Raw genomic sequence first — 26,947 nt, forward strand, 5'->3', positions numbered from 1 at the left:
TGCGCATTAGCACAGTTGAGGACACCGTCGCTCGACATGACCAGGTTCTGATAGAACTGCAGAAGGATAATGCCTACCTCAAAAACAAAGTAGACCAGATGGAGAACCAGAGCAGACGCAGTAATATCCGTGTGGTGGGATTGAAAGAGGACAGCGAGGGCCATGACCCGGTCCGCTTCTTCACTCAATGGATCCCGGATGTCCTAGGCATAATCAACTTCACCAAGCCGCTGGAAATCGAACGCACCCACAGAACATCAGCGCCGAAACCCCGGCCAGAGGAGCCCCCACGTGCCGTTCTGGTCAGGTTCCTCCGTTTCCAAGACAGAGAGAAGATACTGCAACTCGCAAGAGCCAAAGGGGACATCACCTTCGATGGCAAGAGGGTCAGCCTTTTCCCGGATACGAGTGCCGATCTCGCCAGACGTCGCAAGCAGTTCAGACCTGCCGCCAAAGCACTGAAGGAGAAGAACATCACCGGCTACCTCATCCACCCTGCGCGGATGAAAGTTCAGTACAAAGGCCGATGCCATATCTTCAACACACCGGGAGAAGTATTCATTTTTCTCAAAGAACCAAACCGCGACTGAAAACCGGTCTCTCTGGGGGATAAGATCCAATCTGTTTGTTTTCTCTTATCTGGACTGATCTGCTGATATCGGATCCGTCTACCCCGCTATCCGGTCGCTATAATTGATTTGTACATTTTCAACTAACCGTTTTTCCCCGGGGTGAGTTCTATTACATTTACAGGAGACTATATTTTGGTTTAGTCAATATCCACTGGACGAAGCAATAAGTGGGTTTAGGCCCACCGCTTCCCCCCCATTTATGTTTCTCCTCTCCCGAAAAGAGACTCAAGCAGCCCTTACCGTGGGCAGTAATTATTCAGCCATAAATGCTTATTCACAACGTTTGTTTTCAAATTAGAGAGCTCGCAGGTTTTAGTTTACGCCAAGGTTTAGCTAGTAAGAGTAAGGTGGAAAGCGAGCAGCAACGTATCTCTACAAGTATATTCATGTTTGATTGTTGGGATTGTTGTTTTAGTCTGACAATCGGGGTGGGTGGGTTTTTTTTCCCCTTTTTTTCCATGTTTATTGTTGTTTCCTTCCTAAAGAGGCACATAGGTCACTTCTGTGTTCAAACCAAAGTTGAAACATTTCCTGACTATTTACATATGAGAGATTTCCATTCGGTTACATATTTCAAACCCAACCTATGCTTAATCCACTAAAATATGTCACATTCAACATAAAAGGCCTTAACAGTCCGATTAAAAGGAAAAGAGTCTATACATACCTTAAGAAATTAAAGGCCGATATTGTGTTTCTACAAGAAACACATCTTACAGCCAGCGAACACAAGAAATTGAAGAGGGAATGGGTAGGACAAGTTTTTGCATCCTCTTTTAACTCCAAAGCAAGAGGAACTGCAATTTTGATAAGTAGACATCTCCCCTTCTGCGTCAACAACACCATCTCTGATCCCTCGGGCAGGTTTGTTTTGGTGCAGGGGCATATGTTTTCAGAGTCTTGGACCCTGCTGAATATTTATGCTCCTAACTTCGATGACCATATGTTTATACAGAATGTCTTCCTTCAGGTCGCTCAAGCACCACCAGGATGGCTACTGGTTGGAGGAGATCTACATTTTTGTTTAGATACAGTCCTTGATAGGTCCTCGGATAAACCCTCCCTTCTTACCAAAGCCGCCAAGCTCACCATGTCATTCATGAAAGATCTTAATTTACTAGACATCTGGAGACAGTTGCACCCACAGGATAGGGACTACTCTTTTTATTCACACCCACACAAGACACACACACGCATAGATAACTTTTTACTATCGACCCAACTGTTTCATAGAGTGTTAGATATCGAGTATCTCCCCAGATTGCTTAGCGACCATTCTCCTCTGGTATTATCAATCTCCATTCCTAATAAGGTAAACGGAGCATATAGATGGAGACTAAATCCTACACTCCTAAAGCAACCAGAATTTTGTGCATTTATCAAAGAGCAGATCAATATTTTTACTTTGACAAACAAACCCTCCGCTCCTGACAGTTTCATTCTTTGGGACACATTGAAAGCCTATCTGAGGGGACAGATCATTTCCTATACTAAAGGGTTGAAGAGAAAATACGGTGCGGAACTGAATGTCCTTGAATCTGAAATCTCTGAGCTGGAGAAAACCTACCAAAGAGGCCCGACTAAAGATCTATATAGGCTTTTGGTAAATAAAAAACTGAAATATAATATTCTGAACACATATCAAGCTGAGAGGGCCATCACTAAATCAAAACAGCGTTATTACGAGCTTGGAGAGAAAGCTCACAAAGTACTGGCATGGCAACTGAAAGCAGAGGAAAGTAAGAGGACAATTAATGCTATAGAAACCCTTACTAATGAGATATCTTTCGACCCTACCGAAATTAATAATACCTTTAAGAAATACTATGAAGACCTCTACACTTCCCAATCAAGCGATGATCTATCGGAGATCGACTCCTTTCTCTCCTCTCTCAACCTCCCATGCCTGTCAGAGGAAGACAGAGAGCGCCTGAGTGAAAACTTCTCTGTTCCTGAATTGGTGGAAGCCATTAAATCCTTACCTTCTAATAAATCTCCTGGGGAGGATGGCTTCCCTCCAGAGGTCTATAAAGAATTTAGGGAGCTGTTGGTCCCCTACCTCATGGAGGTACTTAAAAAAGCCGGGGAAGACAACTGCTTTCCAGAGTCTTTCTCTCAAGCAGTGATTACTGTAATCCACAAGAAAGGGAAAAACCCGCTAAAGTGCGCCTCCTATAGACCAATCTCTCTCCTTAACACAGATTGTAAACTGGTCACCAAGATGCTATCTAAGAGACTGGAGTCATGTCTTCCCCTGTTGGTCAACCCAGATCAGACTGGCTTCATAATTAATAGACTGTCCTCCAATAATCTCAGAAGGTTCTTTGATATAATTCACCTTGCTAACAAAAACAAAATACCTAGTGTCGCAGTCTCCCTCGACGCTGAAAAGGCCTTTGATAGGGTTGAATGGCCATACCTCTTTCGCGTCTTGGAAAAGTTTGGTTTAGGTACCGTTTTTGTAAATTTGATAAAATCACTCTACAAATCTCCTAAAGCTAGGATTGCTACCAATGGGATTACTTCCTCCTCTTTCCCTCTCTATAGGGGGAACAGACAAGGTTGCCCAATTAGCCCCCACCTCTTTGCCCTCGCCATCGAACCGTTGGCTGAGGCTATTAGATCGTGCCCTGACATACATGGCTTTGAGGTGGGCCCCCATACCCATAAACTATCACTCTTTGCGGACGACCTTATCTTATTTCTAACAAACCCAGAACACTCCCTCTCTCACTTGTAGATCCTACTACAGTGTTATAGCTCTTTCTCTGGATATAAGGTTAACTTCGATAAAAGCGAAATCTTACCGCTGTCTGTCTTTGACCATCATACCATCAAGCACAAGTTTCCTTTTCGATGGGTTTTCACATATTTGGGCTTCACATATTTGGGCATAATGGTGGATGGTAACCTGAACAACCTCTATAAACTCAATCTGGCCGGCTTGTTGCAGAAGGTGGAGGGTGACCTGTGTAGGTGGATGGACTTGCCTCTCACCCTACTGGGTAGAATCAATGTGATTAAAATGAATATCCTGCCCAGATTTCTATATTTGTTTCAATCTCTCCCTATCCCTGTGCCCGCAGCATTCTTTTCCTCTCTTGACAAGCTGACCAGACGGTTTATCTGGCATGGCAAAACCCCGAGGGTTAGCCTGGACAAACTGACCCTGGATTACGGTCAAGGGGGCTTAAACCTCCCCAATTTTAGAATGTACTACTGGGCTGCTCAGTCTAGGTTTCTGGCTCAGAGGTTTGACAATGGTCCCTCCCCCTCATGGTTGAACATTGAAAAGCTTGAGATGAATGATGACACGGGGGCAGAATTGTTTTACAAATGGGACAGAAAATCTATAAAAACCATCACAGACAACCCTTTAATCATACATTCTGTCCTGGCATGGTGTAAACTGCATGAGCTGTTCGGACGAGGGGGATTTCTCTCCCCTAAAACCCCTTTATGGAACAATAGATTGATCCCTATGTTTTTCCAGAATAGTAACTTTAGACCATGGTCTGATAAGGGGATCACTCTTCTGGAACACTGTTATGAGGAGGGAGTTCTTATGTCTTTTGAACAGCTGAAACAGAAATACCACTTGTCTAACAGGGACTTCTTTAGCTACCTACAACTACGAGACTTTATTAGGGTGACTCTCAAGGGACAATGGAACCTACCTAAGATGTCACCTATTGAACAATTCTGCCATGCAGACCAACCACTACTCAAGACCATTTCCCGTGTTTACGATGCTCTAATGTCAGTACTAACACTGCCTGAGCTAGATAAACCCCGACTTAGATGGGAAAAAGATCTGGGTATTGATCTTGATGAGGGCCTATGGAGTGACCTATGCAGGGATGGTGTTACATCCACATTGAACTCCAGATACAGATTGATCCAGTTTAATTTCCTCCATCAGCTCTATATCACCCCATCTAGACTGCACAAGTTCAATCCTGATATCTCCTCCCTATGTTTTAGATGTGGCTCAGATGAAGGAACATTCCTCCATTCCACTTGGCAGTGTTCAAAACTACATGGTTTCTGGCAGGGGGTATGCGATACCATATCCTCAATCCACGGGGTTGCATTCCCTTTAGACCCCGAGGTCTGCCTACTGGGTAACTATACTAACACCAATCTTAGGCAAAGTCATACTATAAAGCTAACAGAAATATTGCTAGCGATTGCCAAGAAATGTATTGCCTTGAAATGGAAATCGGATTCCCCCCTACCAGTGGCAATGTGGCTATCGGAAGTTAATAGTTGTATCCCACTGGAGAAAATCACTTAATGCTTGAGGAATAAGTTAAAGACATTTTACAGAATTTGGCAACCTTTTATTGACTATATGGAGAATCTCCCCCCACACCACATTGATTGAATCTCTATATAATTCTTATATAATGTTTCACACGTAATGTATAATATGTAGCTTACAGCAGGTGACCATATGAATCAATGTCTCATTATTATTATTAATATTTATTTTATTATGATTTATGTATGTTTTTTATGTATTATGTATGCCCGTATATATAATTTTTATTTTTTATTACGCTCGTCTGTTACCGTCACTTTGTCCTTTGTTGTCTAACATATTTTCACTTTTGTTTTGAATGTTCTTAATTGGAAAATGCAAAAATAAAATATTCAAAAAATAAATAAATAAATAAATAAATAATGCATGCAGAGCAGAGATTAGGCCAATACCTGCTAATTATCAAAATCCAGAAAAGAGACATTAAATTCTACAACCACCTAAAAGGAAGCCATGGAAATAATAAATAAACCGAGCAAACTAGAAATCTATTTGTCCCTAAATAGAGAGTACACAGTGGCAGAATACCTGATCACCGTGACTGACCCAAAATTAACGAAAGCTTTGACTATGTACAGACTCAGTGAGCATAGCCTTGCTATTGAGAAAGGCCGCCAAGAGAAGAGAAGACAGGCGATTTTCACACTGCCAACAAAATGGAGGTACAAACTGAGCTGCACTTCCTAACCTCCTGCCAAATGTATGACCATATTAGAGACACATATTTCCCTCGGGTTACACAGACCCACAAAGAATTCGAAAAACAATCCAATTTTGATAAACTCCCATATCTATTGGGTGAAATACCACAGTGTGCCATCACAGTAGCAAGATTTGTGACCTGTTGCCACAAGGGCAACCAGTGAAGAACAAAAAACTTTGTAAATACAACCCATATTTATGTTTATTTTCCCTAAATATTTAAGTTTATTTATTTTCCCTTTTGTACTTTAACTATTTGCACATCGTTACAACACTGTATATAGGCATAATATGACATTTAAAATGTTTCTATTCCTTTAGAGCTTTTGTGAGTATAATGTTCACTGTTAATTAAAACATTTTATTGTTTATTATCTATTTCACTTGCTTTGGCAATGTAAACATACAGTTGAAGTCGGAAGTTTACTTAAACCTTAGCCAAATACATTTAAACTCAGTTTTTCACAATTCCTGACATTTAATGCTAGTACAATTTCTCTGTCTTAGGTCAGTTAGGATCACCACTTTCTTTTATGAATGTGAAATGTCAGAATAATAGTAGAGAGAATGATTTATTTCAGCTTTTATTTCTTTCATCACATTCACAGTGGGTCAGAAGTTTACATACACTCAATTAGTATTTGGTAGTATTGCTTAACTTGGATCAAACGTTTCGGGTAACCGAAACAAGCTTCCCACAGTAAGTTGGGTGAATTTTGGCCCATTCCTCCTGACAGAGCTGGTGTAACTGAATCAGGTTTGTAGGCCTCCTTGCTCGCACACGCTTTCTCAGTTCTGTCCACAAATTTTCTGTAGGATTGAGGTCAGGGGTTTGTGATGGCCACTCCAATACCTTGACTTTGTTATCCTTAAGCCATTTTGCCACAACTTTGGAATTATGCTAGGGATCATTGTCCATTTGGAAGACCCATTTGTGACCAAGCTTTAACTTCCTGACTGATGTCTTGAGATATATATCAATATATCCAAATCATTTTCCTGCCTCATGATGCAGCCTATTTTGTGAAGTGCACCAATCTCTCCTGCAGCAAAGCACCCCCACAACATGATGCTGCCACCCCCGTGCTTCACGGTTGGGATGGTGTTCTTCGGCTTGTAAGCCTCCCCCTTTTTCCTCCAAACATAACGATGGCCATTATGGCCAAACAGTTCTATTTTAGTTTTATCAGACCAGAGGACATTTCTCCAAAAAGTACAATCTTTGTCCCCATGTGCAGCTGCAAACCTTAGTCTGGCTTTTTATGGTGGTTTTGGAGCAGTGGCTTCTTCCTTGCTGAGCAGCCTTTCAGGTTATGTCGATATAGAACTCATTTTAGTGTGGATATAGATACTTTTGTACCTGTTTCCTCCAGCATCTTCACAAGGTCCTTTGCTGTTGATCTGGGATTGATTTGCACTTTTTGCACCAAAGTACTTTCATCTCTAGGAGACAGAACGTGTCTCCTTCCTGAGCAGTATGACGGCTGCATGGTCCCATGGTGTTTATACTGGCATACTATTGTTTGCACAGATGAACATGGTACCTTCAGGCGTTTGGAAATTGCTCCCAAGGAAGAATCAGACTTGTGGAGGTCTACAATTTTTTTCCTGAGGTCTTGGCTGATTTCTTTTGATGTTCGCATGATGTCAAGCAAAGAGGTACTGAGTTTGAAGGTAGGCCTTGAAATACATCCACAGGTACACTATCACAAGCTATCCACAGGTACACTATCACAAGCTATCCACAGGTACACTATCAGAAGCTTCTAAAGCCCTAAAACAGTAGATGTCCTAACCGACTTGCCAAAACAATAGTTTGTTAACAAGAAATTTGTGGAGTGGTTGTAAAACGAGTTTTAATGACTCCAACCTAAGTGTATGTAAACTTCAGACTTCAACTGTATGTTTCTCATCCCAATAAAGCCCTTTGATTTGAATTGAAATTGAGAGAGAGAGTGACTGACCATCCTTTTGTGAGTGTAATGTTCACTAATGTTTCCATTGTTCATTTCCCTTTTGTTTATTGTCTATTCCATTTGCTTTGGCAATGTAAACATGTTTCCCATGCCAATAAAGCCCTTTGAATTGAATTGAGAGAGACAGAGAGAGGGGGAGATACAGAGAGAGAATAGAGAGAGAGAGAGAGAGAGAGATAGAAGGGGGATACAGAGGGAGCATAGAGAGAGAGATAACAGAGAGAGAGAGAAAGGGAGAGAGAGGGAGAGAGATAATAGAGAGAGAGGGATACAGAGAGAGAGAAAGAGAGAGAGAGAAAAAGAGAGAGAGGGATACAGAGAGATAGATAGAGAGAGAGAGAAAAAGAGAGAGGGATACAGAGAGATAGAGAGATAATAGAATGAGAGAGAGAGAGAGAGAGAGAGAGAGAGAGAGAGAGAGAGAGAGAGGGGGGATACAGAGAGAGAGAGAGGGATACAGAGAGAGAGAGATGAGTGGGAGGGGAATGAGAGAGAGAAAGGGAGAGAGAGGGAGATATAATAGAGAGAGAGGGATACAGAGAGATAGAGAATAGAGAGAGAGAGATAATAGAATGAGAGAGAGAGAGAGAGAGAAGGGGGATACAGACAGAGAGAGAGAGGGATACAGAGAGAGAGAGAGAGATGGGAGAGAGGGGATTCAGAGAGAGAGTGACTGACAATCCTTTTGTGAGTGTAATGTTCACTAATGTTTCCATTGTTTATTTCCCTTTTGTTACTTGTCTATTCCATTTGCTTTGGAAAAGTAAACATGTTTCCCATGCCAATAAAGCCCTTTGAATTGATTGAATTGGGAGAGAGAGTGTGTACGTGTGTGTCTGTCTGTCTGGCTGTAAATGTCTTAATGTGCAGTAAGTGTGTATGTTTGGTACTAAACTCCCTCTCACCACCACCCTGCTCAACACCATACTGATGATATCTACATTAGCTTTTAAACTGCCTGTATTGACACTGGCCAGCAATAAAACCTACACTAACTACTGGGCTTGACCTTCATTTGAATAATCCTCCTGGAGATCAGAGAGGTTTCAGAACTAACTCTCTGGGAGGGAGGGGACTGACCATGGCCCAGAAGTAGTTAGCCATCTGCTGCCGGTTCTGGAGAACAGCCCAGAGGAACAGGTCCCTCCAGGGGTGCTCACAGCGCTCCTCCAGCTCAGCCAGGCTCTTCTGGTTGTTAAAGAGACGGCCTGCCTTCTTGCCTGTCTTCTCCTGGAGACAACACACACACACACAGACACAGTGAGACACACACAGAGAAAGAGAGACACAAACACACACACACAGTGAGACACACACACGTAAGGATGAAGAAGAGTGAACAAAAACGTGTCTCTGCTGGACATCTTGACATGGTTTCAATCTGTTCTTCAGAAAAGCCTTGGAATCTGTGAGGTTTTCTTTTCTCCAGCCATGACTCAGTCTTCAGCTGTGACTCATGAGGAACTATCTGTGATCCATGAGGAACTATCTGTGACTCATGAGGAACTATCTGTGATCCCTGAGGAACTATCTGTGATCCCTGAGGAACTATCTGTGATCCATGAGGAACTATCTGTGATCCATGAGGAACTATCTGTGATCCATGAGGAACTATCTGTGATCCATGAGGAACTATCTGTGATCCATGAGGAACTATCTGTGATTCATGAGGAACTATCTGTGATTCATGGTGTGGTAAACTCACTCTGTGTTACCTCAGGAACAGCCTACCCAGTACCCACCGTGGGCAGCTTCTGATAGAAGCCTTTACACGAGTCGTGCAGGAAGTCTTTCAGCACTTTGGACACCTCGTGCAGGGTGAAGCGGGCCTTCCGGTCCCCGGGCTCGGCCTTGTGGTGGTCGTGAGGGGGCCCAGGGGTCCGTGCTGCCTTCAGTAGGAGCTGTTTCTCCTGGTGCTTCTTCAGGAGGAGGAGATGAAGGAGGCTCTTCTCTGACACGGAGCAGTAGAGCTCCTGCAGGCGGCCGTAGGTCAGGAACTCGCCCAGACACACGCCGTTGTCCACAAATAGACGCACAAAGTCGGGCTTGTCATTGACCAGGGCGTCCATCATCACCTCCTCCAGGTCACCTGCCTGCGAGGGTCAGTAGATAGTGCTATATATTACTAACTTTGTAGTAAACTGACAATACAATTCTAATATTCTGTTTTACTAAGCAATATTTATGCTGCATATAGGCTTTTTACATTCCGTTATTATACTAAGGTAAGATACGTTTTTTAATTATCCTCAATGTGGCAGCAAATATATTACATAAACAATAATCAGCACTAGCAGGACAAAGTTCAGGACCAATAGGAGAGAGAGAGAATGAATGAAGGAGGGACATCTCATGCTGTCTTTCATTCTCACCGTCCACTCCACGTCCCCGTTGAAGATGTGGCTCTTAGCGATGTCCACCCGGTTCCAGGCCACCGCCAACTTCAGCTCATCCAGGAAGTCCTGAGCTTCCTGACTCTGGCTCTTACAGGCTGCATGCCACACACAGGGCAAAGGTTAGATGTTAGGGGTCAAAGGTTAGATGTTAGGGGTCAAAAAGTTATGGGTTAACCCCCGTTCAGAAAGAAAGTTCATATCCATCAAAAACAGAATGAGCGTATTTCTTTTCTATGTTGACGGATGGCTTTCAGTAACTCCTCAAACCTTTTTATATGGAGCATAATTGGAAATGTATTGATCTTTTGACGGAAATCTTTCATCTGCTTCTGTACAAGCCCTTTTTAGGATTGATGTAAGTGCTGTCAACCGCAGTAGAAGCATTCCATCCAGTACCTTTGACCAAGGCTTTGAGGATGACCGTGTCCAGCTCAGAGCTCTCCTGCTCGGGGTCATGAACTGTCAGGAGGTGGCCGTTGTCCAGTATCTTCTGGATCTAAAGATCAGGAGGAAGTCAGTCAGTCAACCTCTCTCTCTCTCTGCTCTCTCTCTCTCTCTCTCTCTCTCTCTCTCTCTCTCTCTCTCTCTCTCTCTGCTCTCTCTCTCTGCTCTCTCTCTCTCTCTCTGCTCTCTCTCTCTCTCTGCTCTCTCTGCTCTCTCTCTCTCCCTCTCTGCTCTCTCTCTCTCCCTCTGCTCTCTCTCTCCCTCTCTGCTCTCTCTCTGCTCTCTCTCTGCTCTCTCTCTCTGCTCTCTCTGCTCTCTCTCTCTCTCTCTGCTCTCTCTCTCTCTCTGCTCTCTCTCCCTCTCTCTCCCTCACTGCTCTCTCTCTCCCTCTCTGCTCTCTCTCTCCCTCTCTGCTCTCTCTCTCTTTCTCTCTGCTCTCTCTCTCTGCTCTCTCTCTCTCTGCTCTCTCTCTCTGCTCCTTACCAGCTTGGTCCAGTTGGTGATGTCAGTGCTGTGGTGCACACTTGGAAAGGTGTCTAGCAGGAGCTCCTGCACGCTGTCCATGTCCCAGCAGCCCCGGTTCATCAGCGTGACCAGGATGTCGGCAACGCCCCCCGACCCCGCCAGTATCAGCCAGGGCATGGCGTTCCCTATGCCCCTATACATCCTCTGTACACAGAGACAGAGGAAGACTGCTTACCCAAACAGCACACACAGCAATATAGAAAGTATGGTAACACAGGTACAGTATAATGCATTATGATGTGCTGGTAATTCACTGTAAGATTTGTAATGTTTTCATTACTATCTCCAAATGATTCTGACTAAATAGACACTTTGAATCAACTGAAAAGTTGCTATGGCAACATAATATATAATAGGCCTTGTCATATGAAATTTATAAGTTCATACATGCTTATGACAAGTAATATAATAACACATTATACTGAAAAGTTGAATTAATGGCAAAGTAATATTTTCCAAAAATGTGACAAACCTGTAGGATCCTGGGTTCTCCATGCACCAGGAGACACAGCACTGGGATCTCAAAACTACCTGCACCTGTAGAGATGCAGAATATCAACGAGGGCCCTGGTTGTTCCTTAAAACCACTCATTAAAGTCAAAGGAAGCATTCTTCCTGAAGAAATACAAGGGTGCTGTGTCGAATATGACGCACAGTAAACATTAACAACCTTCAAATAAGTTGGGGGGAAGGGGGGGCAGGTAGCCTAGTGGTTGGAGCGTTGGGCCAGTAAGTGAAAGGTTGCTGGATCTAATCCCCGAGCTGACAAGGTAAAAATGTCTGCCCCATTCTGCCCCTGAACAGGCAGTTAACCCACTGCTCCCTGGTAGGCAGTCATTGTAAATAAGAATTTGTTCTTAACTGACTTGCCTAGTTAAATAAAGGTTCAAAAAGAGTAAGTAAGTAGGTTTAAGTTTAAGTAGGTTCACCTCCATAACCGGTGCGCTGCAGGGAGATATGCTTGAGCAGCTTGACCCTCATTTCGCTGGTGGCCCCGGGGCGTTGAGGGTCCTCCTCAACCAGGACAAAGTGGGAGTGGTTGCAGTCCAGGGAGTACACCGCCCCATGGGGCAGGTCCTGGGGCTCCACCACGGCAGGCTGGTCTGGCTGCAGGAGGACACACGTCGGTCAGAGAACAGATTTCAGAGGAGCTCATAAAAACAACTCAGCAACTCACACACACATATAGACGTTTTCCTATGACCTCGTTGTCTAGTCTACCCACATGTTAAATGTAATCAACATCTACTCTGAACTCATAGTATATGATCTTCTGCATGGATGTGTATGGAGACCTTAGCAGCAAGCAGAGCGTCTCTGTTGTGGATCATGTTCCAGGGAGCGATGCCGATGGCCACCACCTTGACCTTAGAGGAGGTGCTGGCCAGAGAGTGGTCACGGACAGCCTGGCCCAGGTGCTTGGTGATGCCAAAGCGAAGCCCGTTGGTCAGGATCCAGGCACCTGTGAGGTGGAGACATCATCTCACTTTGTCCAACATGCTCACTTTAGAGCAGGGAACTCAATGTGGCCCATTGGCTGATTTAATGCTGCCCACGGTTATCTTAGTAAAAACAGAAGTGAATGTGTGTGTGTGTGTGTGTGTGTGTGTGTGTGTGTGTGTGTGTGTGTGTGTGTGTGTGTGTGTGTGTGTGTGTGTGTGTGTGTGTGTGTGTGTGTGTGTGTGTGTGTGTGTGAGTGTGTGTGTGTGTGCGTGCGTGCGTGCATCTCACCTGTGCTCTGAGCAGCCTTGACCAGTCCTTTCCTCACGGTGTCCCTGAGCCAGGGTTTCATTTGAGCCAGCTCGTCTCCCCCCACCAGAGCCACCACCAGGTGTGGAGGGGCTAGTCCCCACTGCTCTGTCAGCATCTGGTAGATTAACACTGGATCTGTGGAGCTGTGAACCCTCACAAACTGGACAGAGAAGCACAGTGTGGTATTTACTGAGAGATCTACATGGTCAAGGAATAGGTCCTCTTTCATATTTCTTTAATCTCTTTCTTGACCTGAAATAGTTTTGTAAAATGATGAGAAACATGGATAACTTAAGCTGAAATGACTGAGTGAGAATATTAATTATCAATCTGCATTGTTTTGATAATTCAGGCCATGTTAGTGCTGAAATGGAACACAGTCCTGCACATACTGAAATGGAACACAGTCCTGCACATAGTGAAATGGAACACAGTCCTGCACATACTGAAATGGAACACAGTCCTGCATATACTGAAATGGAACACAGTCCTGCACATACTGAAATGGAACACAGTCCTCCACATACTGAAATGGAACACAGTCCTCCACATACTGAAATGGAACACAGTCCTGCACATACTGAAATGGAACACAGTCCTGCACATACTGAAATGGAACACAGTCCTGCACATACTGAAATGTAACACAGTCCTCCACATACTGAAATGGAACACAGTCCTGCACATACTGAAATGGAACACAGTCCTCCACATACTGAAATGGAACACAGTCCTCCACATACTGAAATGGAACACAGTCCTCCACATACTGAAATGGAACACAGTCCTGCACATACTGAAATGGAACACAGTCCTGCACATACTGAAATGTAACACAGTCCTCCACATACTGAAATGGAACACAGTCCTGCACATACTGAAATGGAACACAGTCCTGCATATACTGAAATGGAACACAGTCCTGCACATACTGAAATGGAACACAGTCCTCCACATACTGAAATGGAACACAGTCCTGCACATACTGAAATGGAACACAGTCCTCCACATACTGAAATGGAACACAGTCCTGCACATACTGAAATGGAACACAGTCCTGCACATACTGAAATGTAACACAGTCCTCCACATACTGAAATGGAACACAGTCCTGCACATACTGAAATGGAACACAGTCCTGCACATACTGAAATGGAACACAGTCCTCCACATACTGAAATGGAACACAGTCCTCCACATACTGAAATGGAACACAGTCCTCCACATACTGAAATGGAACACAGTCCTGCACATACTGAAATGGAACACAGTCCTGCACATACTGAAATGGAACACAGTCCTGCACATACTGAAATGGAACACAGTCCTGCACATACTGAAATGGAACACAGTCCTCCACATACTGAAATGTATCTCTCCAGGACCACAGTTTGTGATCACTGAACTGTCTCTTAGATAGGACCAATATGGATGGTGGTACGGAACAATTTCCAACTGTGGTTGTAACAGTGTTACCATCTGGTTATAGCACCTTGTGGTTGCAACAGTGTTACCATCTGGTTATAGCACCTTGTGGTTGTAGCAGTGTTACCATCTGGTTATAGCACCTTGTGGTTGTAACAGTGTTACCATCTGGTTATAGCACCTTGTGGTTGTAACAGTGTTACCATCTGGTTATAGCACCTTGTGGTTGTAGCAGTGTTACCATCTGGTTATAGCACCTTGTGGTTGTAACAGTGTTACTATCTGGTTATAGCACCTTGTGGTTGTAACAGTGTTACCATCTGGTTATTGCACCTTGTGGTTGTAACAGTGTTACCATCTGGTTATAGCACCTTGTGGTTGTAACAGTGTTACCTTGTGGTTGTAACAGTGTTACCTTGTGGTTGTAACAGTGTTACCATCTGGTTATAGCACCTTGTGGTTGTAACAGTGTTACCATCTGGTTATAGCACCTTGTGGTTGTAACAGTGTTACCTTGTGGTTGTAGCAGTGTTATCATCTGGTTATAGCACCTTGTGGTTGTAACAGTGTTACCATCTGGTTATAGCACCTTGTGGTTGTAGCAGTGTTACCATCTGGTTATAGCACCTTGTGGTTGTAACAGTGTTACCATCTGGTTATAGCACCTTGTGGTTGTAACAGTGTTACCATCTGGTTATAGCACCTTGTGGTTGTAACAGTGTTACCTTGTGGTTGTAACAGTGTTACCATCTGGTTATAGCACCTTGTGGTTGTAACACTGTTACCATCTGGTTATAGCACCTTGTGGTTGTAACAGTGTTACCATCTGGTTATAGCACCTTGTGGTTGTAACAGTGTTACCATCTGGTTATAGCACCTTGTGGTTGTAACAGTGTTACCATCTGGTTATAGCACCTTGTGGTTGTAGCAGTGTTACCATCTGGTTATAGCACCTTGTGGTTGTAACAGTGTTACCATCTGGTTATAGCACCTTGTGGTTGTAACAGTGTTACCATCTGGTTATAGCACCTTGTGGTTGTAACAGTGTTACCATCTGGTTATAGCACCTTGTGGTTGTAACAGTGTTACCATCTGGTTATAGCACCTTGTGGTTGTAACAGTGTTACCATCTGGTTATAGCACCTTGTGGTTGTAACAGTGTTACCTTGTGGTTGTAACAGTGTTACCTTGTGGTTGTAACAGTGTTGCCTTGTGGTTGTAACAGTGTTGCCTTGTGGTTGTAACAGTGTTGCCTTGTGGTTGTAACAGTGTTGCCTTGTGGTTGTAACAGTGTTACCTTGTGGTTGTAACAGTGTTGCCTTGTGGTTGTAACAGTGTTACCTTGTGGTTGTAACAGTGTTACCTTGTGGTTGTAACAGTGTTACCTTGTGGTTGTAGCAGGGTTGCCTTGTGGTTATAGCACCTTGTGGTTGTAACAGTGTTGCCTTGTGGTTGTAACAGTGTTACCTTTCCCCTTGTCCTACTGGTGCCAGTGAAGTCAATGTCCCCCACTCGTCCTGCTGCCCAGTGGCCCCTCTCCTTGTCCCCTCTGCTAGCACCCCGGCCTCGGCCTTCAGCCACACTCTCCACGGCCTCGTCCAGCTGAGAGTAGCAACGGCAGGCCAACAGAGCACTGCCACAGCACAGACACATTATACATTATACACATAGAAACATTGTACATCATATACAGTAGTATTTACAGTCCGGTCATTCACAATCCACTATGACAAACAAACACAAACCACTCCTACCTTTGCTCCCGTGAACACTCCAGTACATCCCCGCATCGTGGGCATCGTCTCTGCAGCGGTAGCGCCCCCTATAGACATAGCACCCATAGTGCACAACATGACCTTTACCCCACAGCCAGGTAAATCTAATCCAGAATCATTCACCAGTCACACTGCTGCTGATGACAGGTGTGAGGCATCTCCAAGAGCTTAGACCTACAGTACCAGTCAAAAGTTTGGACACACCTACTCATTCAAAGGTTTTTCTTTATTCTTACTATTTTCTACATTGTAGAATAATAGTGAAGACATCAAAACTATGAAATAACACATATGGAATCATGTAGTAACCAAAAAAGTGTTCAACAAATCAAAATATATTTTATATTTGAGATTCTTCAAAGTAGACACCCTTTGCCTTGATGACAGCTTTGAACACTCTTGGCATTCTCTCAACCAGCTTCGTGAGGATGTCATCTGGAATGCATTTAAATTAACAGGTGTGCCTTGGTAAAAGTTCATTTGTGGAATTTCTTTCTTTCTTAATGCGTTTGAGCCAATCAGTTGTGTTGCGACAAGGTAAAGGTGGTATACAGAAGATGGCCCTATTTGGTAAAAGATCAAGTCCATATTACGGCAAGAACAGCTCAAATAAGCAAAAAGAAATAACAGTCCATCATTACTTTAAGACATGAAGGTCAGTCAATCCAGAAAATGTCAAGAACTTTGAAAGTTTCTTCAAGTGCAGTCGCAAAAACCATCAAGTGCTATGATGAAACTGGCTCTCGTGAGGACAGCCACAGGAAAGGAAGAACCACAGTTACCTCTGCTGCAGAGGATATGTTCATTAGAGTTAACAGCACCTCAGATTGCAGCCCAAATAAATGCTTCACAGAGTTTAAGTAACAGACACATCTCAACATCAACTGTGTAGAGGAGACTGCATGAAATCAGGCCTTCATGGTCGAATTGCTGCAAAGAAACCACTACTAAAGGACACCAATAAGAAGAAGAGACTTGCTTGGGCCAAGATACACGAGCAATGGACATTAGACTGGTGAAAATCTGTCCTTTGGTCTGATGAGTCCAAATTTGAGATGTTTGGTTCAAAGTGCCGTGTCTTTGTAAGACGCAGAGTAGGTGAACGGATGATCTCTGCATGTGTGGTTTCCAACGTGAAGCATGGAGGAGGAGGTGTAATGGTGGGGGTGCTTTGCTGGTGACACTGTCAGTGATTTATTTAGAATTCAAGGCACTATTAACCAGCATTTGTACCACAGCACTCTGCAGCGATACGCCATCTCATCTGGGTTGCGCTTAGTGGAAGTATTAATTGTTTTTCAACAGGACAATGACCCAACCCACCTCCAGGCTGTGTAAGGGCTATTTGACCAAGAAGAGTGATGAGGTGCTGCATCATATAACCTGGCCTCCACAATCCCCCGACCTCAACCCAATTGAGATGGTTTGGGATGAGTTGGACCACAGAATGAAGGAAAAGCAGCCAATAAGTGCTCAGCATATGTGGGAACTCCTTCAAGACTGTTGGAAAAGCATTCCTCATGAAGCTGGTTGAGAGAATGCCAAGAGTGTGCAAAGCTGTCATCAAGGCAAAGGGTGGCTACTTTGAAGAATTGATAATATAAAATATATGTTTATTTGTTTAACACTTTTTTTTGGTTACTACATGAGTCCATCTGTGTTATATGCAAATCGGTTAGCATTTTCATTTTTGCTCTGCATGCAAAAAGCTTCCTTCCTGAGATCTGTCATCATAATGAACCACAAGCTCTCCGTAGAATGAAAGCTAGACACAGAGGTGTAGGATGCCCCGCGAGGCAGGGAGGGCTTCGAAGCTCAAGTTGCCTCACCCTAAATTTGTTTAACAATTATAAAATAAATATACAAACATTAGGTGACAAATCACAGCAAATGAACAAAGAGCAGAGTCAGATAATGTGCAAGCTAGCTTGTTTATTTGTTTAAAAAACGAATTAGTGGGTGTGCTAGCTAGAAAGCTAAACATGACTTTTACAACTCATATGAAAAGATATTGAACTATGTAGGCCCATGCATTAGTCAGTCAGTGGAAATATGGATACTACGTTCCCCAAGAAGCAATGGTAAACATGTTTCCTTGGTGATATTTTCATATGATCTTCCCTGCTTATGTATTCAAGAGACCTGAATAAACCCAGTGTCTGCACCCCTTTATCAATACACATTACAACCAACTATATCCATACACATTACAACCAACTATATCACACTGTCAGCACCCCTTTATCAATACACATTACAACCAACTATATCACACTGTCAGCACCCCTTTATCAATACACATTACAACCAACTATATCACACTGTCAGCATCCCTTTATCAATACACATTACAACCAACTATATCACACTGTCAGCACCCCTTTATCAATACACATTACAACCAACTATATCACACTGTCAGCATCCCTTTATCAATACACATTACAACCAACTATATCACACTGTCAGCACCCCTTTATCAATACACATTACAACCAACTATATCACACTGTCAGCACCCCTTTATCCATACACATTACAACCAACTATATCACTGTGAGCACCCCTTTATCCATACACATTACAACCAACTATATCACACTGTCAGCACCCCTTTATCAATACACATTACAACCAACTATATCACACTGTCAGCACCCCTTTATCCATACACATTACAACCAACTATATCACTGTCAGCACCCCTTTATCAATACACATTACAACCAACTATATCACACTGTCAGAACCCCTTTATCAATACACATTATTTATTTTTTTATTTTTATTTCACCTTTATTTAACCAGGTAGGCAAGTTGAGAACAAGTTCTCATTTACAATTGCGACCTGGCCAAGATAAAGCAAAGCAGTTCGACAACATACAAAAACACAGAGTTACACATGGAGTAAAACAACATACAATCAATGATGCAGTAGAAAAAAAAAAAAAAAAAAAAATTAAGACTATATACAATGTGAGCAAATGATGTGAGATAAGGGAGGTAAAGGCAAAAAAAATGCCATGGTGGCAAAGTAAATAAAGTATAGCAAGAAAAACACTGGAATGGTAGATTTGTAGTTTGAAGAAAGTTCAGAGATAAAATATAAATAATATGATGCAAAGGAGCAAAATAAATAAAATAAATAAATACAGTAGGGGATGAGGTAGTATTTTGGGCTAAATTATAAATGGGCTATGTACAGGTGCAGTGATCTGTGAGCTGCTCTGACAGCTGGTGCTTAAAGCTAGTGAGGGAGATAAGTGTTTCCAGTTTCAGAGATTTTTGTAGTTCGTTCCAGTCATTGGCAGCAGAGAACTGGAAGGAGAGACGACCAAAGGAGGAGTTGGCTTTAGGGGTGACCAGAGAGATATACCTGCTGGAGCGCGTGCTACAGGTGGGTGCTGCTATGGTGACCAGTGAGCGGAGATAAGGGGGGACTTTACCTAGCAGGGTCTTGTAGATGACCTGGAGCCAATGTGTTTGGCGACGATTATGAAGCGAAGGCCAGCCAACGAGAGCGTACAGGTCGCAGTGGTGGGTAGTATATGGGGCTTTGGTGACAAAACGGATGGCACTGTGATAGACTGCATCCAGCTTGTTGAGTAGGGTATTGGAAGCTATTTTGTAAATGACATCGCCGAAGTCGAGGATTGGTAGGATGGTCAGTTTTACGAGGGTATGTTTGGCAGCATGAGTGAAGGATGCTTTGTTGCGAAATAGGAAGCCAATTCGAGATTTCACTTTGGATTGGAGATGATTGATGTGAGTCTGGAAGGAGAGTTTACAGTCTAACCAGACACCTAGGTATTTGTAGTTGTCCACAAATTCTAAGTTAGAACCGTCCAGAGAAGTGATGCTGGACAGGCGGGCAGGTGCAGGCAGCGATCGGTTGAAGAGCATGCATTTAGTTTTACTTGTGTTTAGGAGCAGTTGGAGACCACGGAAGGAGAGTTGAATGGCATTGAAGCTCGTCTGGAGGGTTGTTAACACAGTGTCCAAAGAAGGGCCAGAAGTGTACAGAATGGTGTCGTCTGCGTAGAGGTGGATCAGAGATTCACCAGCAGCAAGAGCGACATCATTTATGTATACAGAGAAAAGAGTTGGCCCAAGAATTGAACCCTGTGGTACCCCCATAGAGACTGCCAGAGGTCCAGACAGTAGGCCCTCCGATTTGACACACTGAACTCTGTCAGAGAAGTAGTTGGTGAACCAGGCGACGCAATCGTTTGAGAAACCAAGGCTACTGAGTCTGCCGATGAGGATGTGGTGATTAACAGAGTCAAAAGCTTTGGCCAGGTCAATGAATACGGCAGCACAGTATTGTTTCTTATCGATGGCGGTTACGATGTCATTTAGGACCTTGAGCGTGGCTGAGGTGCACCCATGACCTGCTCTGAAACCAGATTGCATAGCGGAGAGGGTGCGGTGGGATTCGAAATGGTCGGTAATCTGTTTGTTGACTTGGCTTTCGAAGACCTTAGAAAGGCAGGGTAGGATGGATATAGGTCTGTAGCAATTTGGGTCAAGAGTGTCACCTCCTTTGAAGAGGGGGATGACAGCAGCTGCTTTCCAATCTATGGGAATCTCAGACGACACGAAAGAGAGGTTGAACAGGCTAGTAATAGGGGTTGCAATAATTTCGGCAGATAATTTTAGAAAGAAAGGGTCCAGATTGTCAAGCCTAGCTGATTTGTAGGGGTCCAGATTTTGCAGCTCTTTCAGAACATCAGCTGAATGGATTTGGGAGAAGGAGAAATGGGGGAGGCTTGGGCGAGTAGCTGTGGGGGGTGCAGTGCTGTTGAATGCAGTAGGGGTAGTTAGGTGGAAAGCATGGCCAGCCGTAGAAAAATGCTTATTGAAATTCTCAATTATAGTGGGCTTATCGGTGGTGACAGAGTTTCCTATCCTCAGTGCAGTGGGCAGTTGGGAGGAGGTGTTCTTATTCTCCATGGACTTTACAATGTCCCAGAACTTTTTAGAGTTGGAGTTGCACGAAGCGAATTTCTGTTTGAAAAAGCTAGCCTTGGCGTTTCTAACTGCCTGTGTGTATTGGTTTCTAACTTCCCTAAAAAGTTGCATATCACGGGGGAAGTTCGATGCTAATGCAGAACGCCACAGGATATTTTTGTGTTGGTTAAGGGCAGTCAGGTCTGGGGAGAACCAAGGGCTATATCTGTTTCTGGTTCTAAATTTCTTGAAAGGGGCATGCTTATTTAAGATGGAGAGGAAGGCATTTTTAAAAAATAACCAGGCATCCTCTACTGACGGGATGAGGTCAATATCCTTCCAGGATACCAGGGCCAGGTCGAATAGAAAGGCTTGCTCATTGAAATGTTTCAGGGAGCGTTTGACACTGATGAGTGGAGGTCGTTTGACCGCTGACCCATTACGGGTGCAGGCAATGAGGCAGTGATCGCTGAGATCTTGGTTGAAAACAGCAGAGGTGTATTTAGAGGGCACGTTGGTTAGGATGATATCTATGAGGGTGCCAGTGTTTGCGGCTTTGGGGTTGTACCTGGTGGGTTCATTAATAATTTGTGTGAGATTGAGGGCATCAAGCTTGGATTGTAGGATGGCTGGGGTGTTAAGCATGTCCCAGTTTAGGTCACCTAGTAGCACGAGCTCTGAAGATAGATGGGGGCAATCAGTTCACATATGGTGTCCAGAGCACAACTAGGGGCCGAGGGGGGTCTATAGCAGGCGGCAACGGTGAGAGACTTGTTTTTGGAGAGGTGGATTTTTAAAAGTAGAAGTTCAAATTGTTTGGGTACAGACCTGGATAGCAGGACAGAACTCTGCAGGCTATCTCTGCAGTAGATTGCAACACCGCCCCCTTTGGTCGTTCTATCTTGTCTGAAAACGTTGTAGTTAGGGATGAAGATTTCAGAGTTTTTGGTGGACTTCCTAAGCCAAGATTCAGACACAGCTAGGACATCCGGGTTGGCAGAGTGTGCTAAAGCAGTGAATAAAACAAACTTAGGGAGGAGGCTTCTAATGTTAACATGCATGAAACCAAGGTTATTACGGTTACAGGAGTCATCAAAAGAGAGCGCCTGGGGAGTAGGAGTGGAGCCAGGCACTGCAGGGCCTGGATTCACCTCTACATCCCCAGAGGAGCAGAGAAGAATAAGTATGAGGGTACGGCTAAAAGCTATAAGAATTGGTCGTCTGTGATGTCCAGAATAGAGAGAAAAAGGAGCCGGTTTCTGGGGGCGATAAAATAGCTTCAAGGTATAATGTACAGACAAAGGTATGGTGGGATGTGAGTACAGAGGAGGTAAACCTAGGCATTTAGTGATTATGAGAGAGATATTGTCTCTAGAAACATCATTGAAACCAGAAGATGTCATAGCATGTGTGGGTGGAGGAACTGAGAGGTTGGATAAGGTATAATGAGCAGGGCTAGAGGCTCTACAGTGAAATAAGCCAATAAACACTAACCAGAACAGCAATGGAGAAGGCATATTGACATTAAGGAGAGGCATGCTTAGCCGAGTGATCAAAGGGTCCAGTGAGATTCAGACAGCTAGCCGGGCCATAGGTAGCAAGCTGGTGGAAGATGGGAGGGAGGTCTGTTTTTAGCCACCTCGTGCGTTTCCGTCTGTGGGTTAGTGGGGTTCCGTGTGGAAGGGGGGACCAGTCCAAGTTGGCAAAATAGTTAGTTATAGTGGCCCAAGAAAAGTGTCCGATAGACCTATTCAGATCGCAGCCGAAAAGACAGCTAACGATTAGCGGGCCGCAGATGGGCGATCAGGTTACGTCGCGACGGAGGGGCCAGTTGGATAACTCCCTCGGGCAGATAACGTCGGTGGTCCAGTCGTGAAGACCCGATGGGGCTCCGCATCGGCAGTAAAACGGGTCAGGATAGGTGAGTTGTAGCCCAGGAGACACTTTAGCTGGCTAGCTCAGGAATAGCCCAGGAGTGGCTGACGGAACTCTTCAGCTGGCTAGCTGGCTAGCTCCGTAATAATGTGTGTTAATTCCGTGACCGACGTTGCCAATAGTCACTCAGGTAGCAGCTAGTTAGCTGCAAGATCCAGGTGTAAATGTCCAGAGCCTGCGGTAGAAATCGGGGAAAGGAGAGAGAATAGGTCCGGTGTGCTCTGGTCTGAGTCGCGCTGTACAAAAACTGGCGATAGCTTTTCGAGCTAATGGATAGCTGAGGACAGCTAACCATGGCTAGCTGAACTTCAACGTTAGCCAGTGAAAATGGCTAAACACTTGCTAGCTTCTGTTGTGGAATTCAGATGAGGTAAATAATACTTTCTTTTTTTAAATTGGTGAGGCGGGTTGCAGGAGAGTGCTTTGAGGTTGAGTTTTTAGAATTAAAAAAATATATATATAAAAAGATAAGTGAAGAAAAAAAAAAAAAGTAAATATATATATACACGGGACACGACAAGAGGAGGGTAGAGGACGTCTGAACTGCTACGCCATCTTGGAAAAAAAAGCAACAACATTACAACCAACTATATCACACTGTCAGCACCCCTTTATCCATACACATTACAACCAACTATATTCAAAGGCAAATGTATGTCACGTCCTGACCATAGAAAGCTTTTATTTTCTATGGTAGATTAGGTCAGGGCATGACAGTTGGTTTTGTCTAGTTTATTTATGTCTATGTTGGTTCTAGTTTCTTTTTTTTATGTTGGGGTTTTGTCTAGTTTATGTATTTCTATGTGGGGTTCTAGTTTCTGTATTTCTATGTTGTTGTTTTTTGGGATGATCTCCAATTAGAGGCAGCTGGTCATCGTTGTCTCTAATTGGGGATCATATTTAAGTTGTTGTTTTTCCCACTAGGTTTTGTGGGAGATTATTTTGAGGTAGTGTATGTTTCACCTCTTCGTCACGGTTTGTTATTTTGTTTAGTAGTTTATTTGTATGTCTTGCATAGTTTCATAGTTATAATTAAATGTGGAACGATACACACGCTGCGCCTTGGTCTCCTTCGTACAACAAACGTGACAGTAACTGCTGCACTATGTACCTTAATAAGACAGCTCTGATAAGGATGTGAATGAAATGAGACAGAATGTTATCAGAGGGAGTTAGATGGACAGGGAGAGGAGAAGAGGTTAACCTCATTGGCTGCAACGTTGAATACCAGAAAAGTTGGTCCATGTAACTGAAAGGAGTAGTTGGCTTTTATTTTTCTTCTCAATCGATGGATGCCACTCACCTCAGGGCTGAGGGTTGGCTGTAAAATGAGATTAGACTGCTGCATTTAACCTATATTCTTCCCTAGACTGAGCTGAGGGTTGGCTGTCAGATGAGATTAGACTGCTGGAAAAGAACCATAAAAGATTTGTCTCCTACTGGCAGCCATTAAGAATTTGCATCTGAGTCAACATTGCTTGGCAGTGCTCATTTGCCTGGGATGCCTGGTAAAAGATGATCATCAGAAATGGGAAGAGATTCGAGGTCCATGCCTGCACAGCAAAAACAAAATGCAGCTTCAGCTTATTACCGTATTTGGCCTCACTGGCCACTCAGTAACATGTATTGGATCATGGCCAATAGTTTGGACAGGTTATGGGCAAAGATCCAACCCCCCCCCCAACTAATTTAATCCTCTACTGTAAACATTTAGGTTTTTCACCACAAAAATATTTAAAACTTGTATTTAACTGCTTCTCAAACCTGATTCTGGGGTCCAGTCTTCCTCTCGGTAACTGTCCTCACTATCAGAGGGTAAGTATGATATTGACCAAGCCCATCATTTTACATCACATCTTTCATTGAGCATGATATTTCACTGAAAACTGGCCAAACTGACAACGTTGCCCTAGGCAACACAACATAGTAGAGGTATGGCACAACGTTGCCCTAGGCAACACAACATAGTAGAGGTATGGCACAACGTTGCCCTAGGCAACACAACATAGTAGAGGTATGGCACAATGTTGCCCTAGGCAACACAACATAGTAGAGGTATGGCACAACGTTGCCCTAGGCAACACAACATAGTAGAGGTATGGCACAACGTTGCCCTAGGCAACACAACATAGTAGAGGTATGGCACAACGTTTCCCTAGGCAACAGAACATAGTAGAGGTATGGCACAACGTTTCCCTAGGCAACACAACATAGTAGAGGTATGGCACAACGTTTCCCTAGGCAACACAACATAGTAGAGGTATGGCACAACGTTTCCCTAGGCAACACAACATAGTAGAGGTATGGCACAACGTTTCCCTAGGCAACACAACATAGTAGAGGTATGGCACAACGTTGCCCTAGGCAACACAACATAGTAGAGGTATGGCACAACGTTTCCCTAGGCAACACAACATAGTAGAGGTATGGCACAACGTTTCCCTAGGCAACACAACATAGTAGAGGTATGGCACAACGTTGCCCTAGGCAACACAACATAGTAGAGGTATGGTACAACATTGCCCTAGGCAACACAACATAGTAGAGGTATGGCACAACGTTGCCCTAGGCAACACAACATAGTAGAGGTATGGCACAACATTGCCCTAGGCAACACAACATAGTAGAGGTATGGTACAACGTTGCCCTAGGCAACACAACATAGTAGAGGTATGGTACAACGTTGCCCTAGGCAACACAACATAGTAGAGGTATGGCACAACGTTGCCCTAGGCAACACAACATATTAGAGGTATGGCACAACGTTGCCCTAGGCAACACAACATAGTAGAGGTATGGTACAACGTTTCCCTAGGCAACACAACATAGTAGAGGTATGGTACAACGTTGCCCTAGGCAACACAACATAGTAGAGGTATGGTACAACGTTGCCCTAGGCAACACAACATAGTAGAGGTATGGCACAACGTTGCCCTAGGCAACACAACATAGTAGAGGTATGGCACAACGTTGCCCTAGGCAACACAAAGTAACCTACCAAACGATGTTGTGTTGTCTGAGGGCACCGATGTGTAGTAGAGGGTTAAGACATACTGATGGCGTGCAGTTTGTCACGATCGCTTTTTTATGTAAAAGTGAGTCTGGTCTCGACGGGTCTTATTTGAATGTGGGGCAGGAAGGACTGTGTGAGGGGAAAGGACCAATGTCCATGCAAACATAACATTTGCATGCAAGGTCAGGAAGAGTTCAAGTGACATCAATTGAAGAGGGTGTGTGTGTGGGGGGGGAGAATGGAGAGGGAATACGTGGGTGCCTGTTTGTATACATGTACGGTATGCTCCTCAGTATAGGGGCATGCAGGCTTGAGTCAGTGTTCCTGCTTCCTGTATTATGATTTCTGCTCTACTAGATTAGTGGGCTGTTATCACTCAAATAATGAGGTCATGGGCCAATAGTTTGACGAGGTAACTTCAACCAACTCTACAGTCTCAGGAAGTATGATGCACACTACGTCATAACTTGTTTCCAAATTAATGATGATTTTCTATGAGCTCACAAGTGTTCTACCACTTTAATAATGAAACATATTTGGAATGTAAGGTAGAGTATTGTTGACTTTTCTTTTGTTAAAACTAGTCATTTATGTTAAGGGCCACAGGAAATGTTGAATTAAACCTGAATTTGTCCCACAGCTATTTGAGTATCAGTTTAAACCCCCCAACAGGAATGAAAGCCACACGCTGTAAGATGTGTTTACCATCAGAGTGGGTCCACCGACGTGAACACAGGAATAATATTCCCAGTGGCATTTCAACACCTTTTCAAAAAGTAAATATAGCACTTGATTATATTCTATGATTATATACTACAGATAATATCCGTAGTGACATTCCACTAGACTAGAGCCACATTACAGCATGAATCAGATCAGATATTATCATATCTGTAGTGACATTCCACTAGACTAGAGCCACATTACACCATGAATCAGATCAGATATTATCATATCTGTAGTGACATTCCACTAGACTAGAGCCACATTACACCATGAATCAGATCAGATATTATCATATCTGTAGTGACATTCCACTAGACTAGAGCCACATTACACCATGAATCAGATCAGATATTATCATATCTGTAGTGACAT

General features: G+C 43.7%; 1 protein-coding gene across 1 annotated transcript in view; it reads right to left on the minus strand.

Moving 5' to 3' along the window:
• LOC106596808 (transient receptor potential cation channel subfamily M member 5) overlaps nucleotides 1-26,947 on the minus strand; it is a 113,420-nt gene that overhangs the window by 85,989 nt on the left and 484 nt on the right. Inside the window, exons 2-12 of the mRNA XM_045708692.1 lie at nucleotides 15,931-15,998; nucleotides 15,644-15,809; nucleotides 12,731-12,911; nucleotides 12,295-12,461; nucleotides 11,929-12,106; nucleotides 11,472-11,536; nucleotides 10,958-11,143; nucleotides 10,427-10,526; nucleotides 10,007-10,125; nucleotides 9,377-9,727; nucleotides 8,715-8,864 (exon numbers count right to left, since the gene is read on the minus strand). Of these exons, the coding sequence (XP_045564648.1) occupies nucleotides 8,715-8,864; nucleotides 9,377-9,727; nucleotides 10,007-10,125; nucleotides 10,427-10,526; nucleotides 10,958-11,143; nucleotides 11,472-11,536; nucleotides 11,929-12,106; nucleotides 12,295-12,461; nucleotides 12,731-12,911; nucleotides 15,644-15,809; nucleotides 15,931-15,998 (1,731 nt within the window). The remainder of the gene's footprint in view (nucleotides 1-8,714; nucleotides 8,865-9,376; nucleotides 9,728-10,006; nucleotides 10,126-10,426; nucleotides 10,527-10,957; nucleotides 11,144-11,471; nucleotides 11,537-11,928; nucleotides 12,107-12,294; nucleotides 12,462-12,730; nucleotides 12,912-15,643; nucleotides 15,810-15,930; nucleotides 15,999-26,947) is intronic.

Source organism: Salmo salar, chromosome ssa26 (assembly GCF_905237065.1).
Source record: "Salmo salar chromosome ssa26, Ssal_v3.1, whole genome shotgun sequence".
NCBI classification, from domain to species: domain Eukaryota; kingdom Metazoa; phylum Chordata; class Actinopteri; order Salmoniformes; family Salmonidae; genus Salmo; species Salmo salar.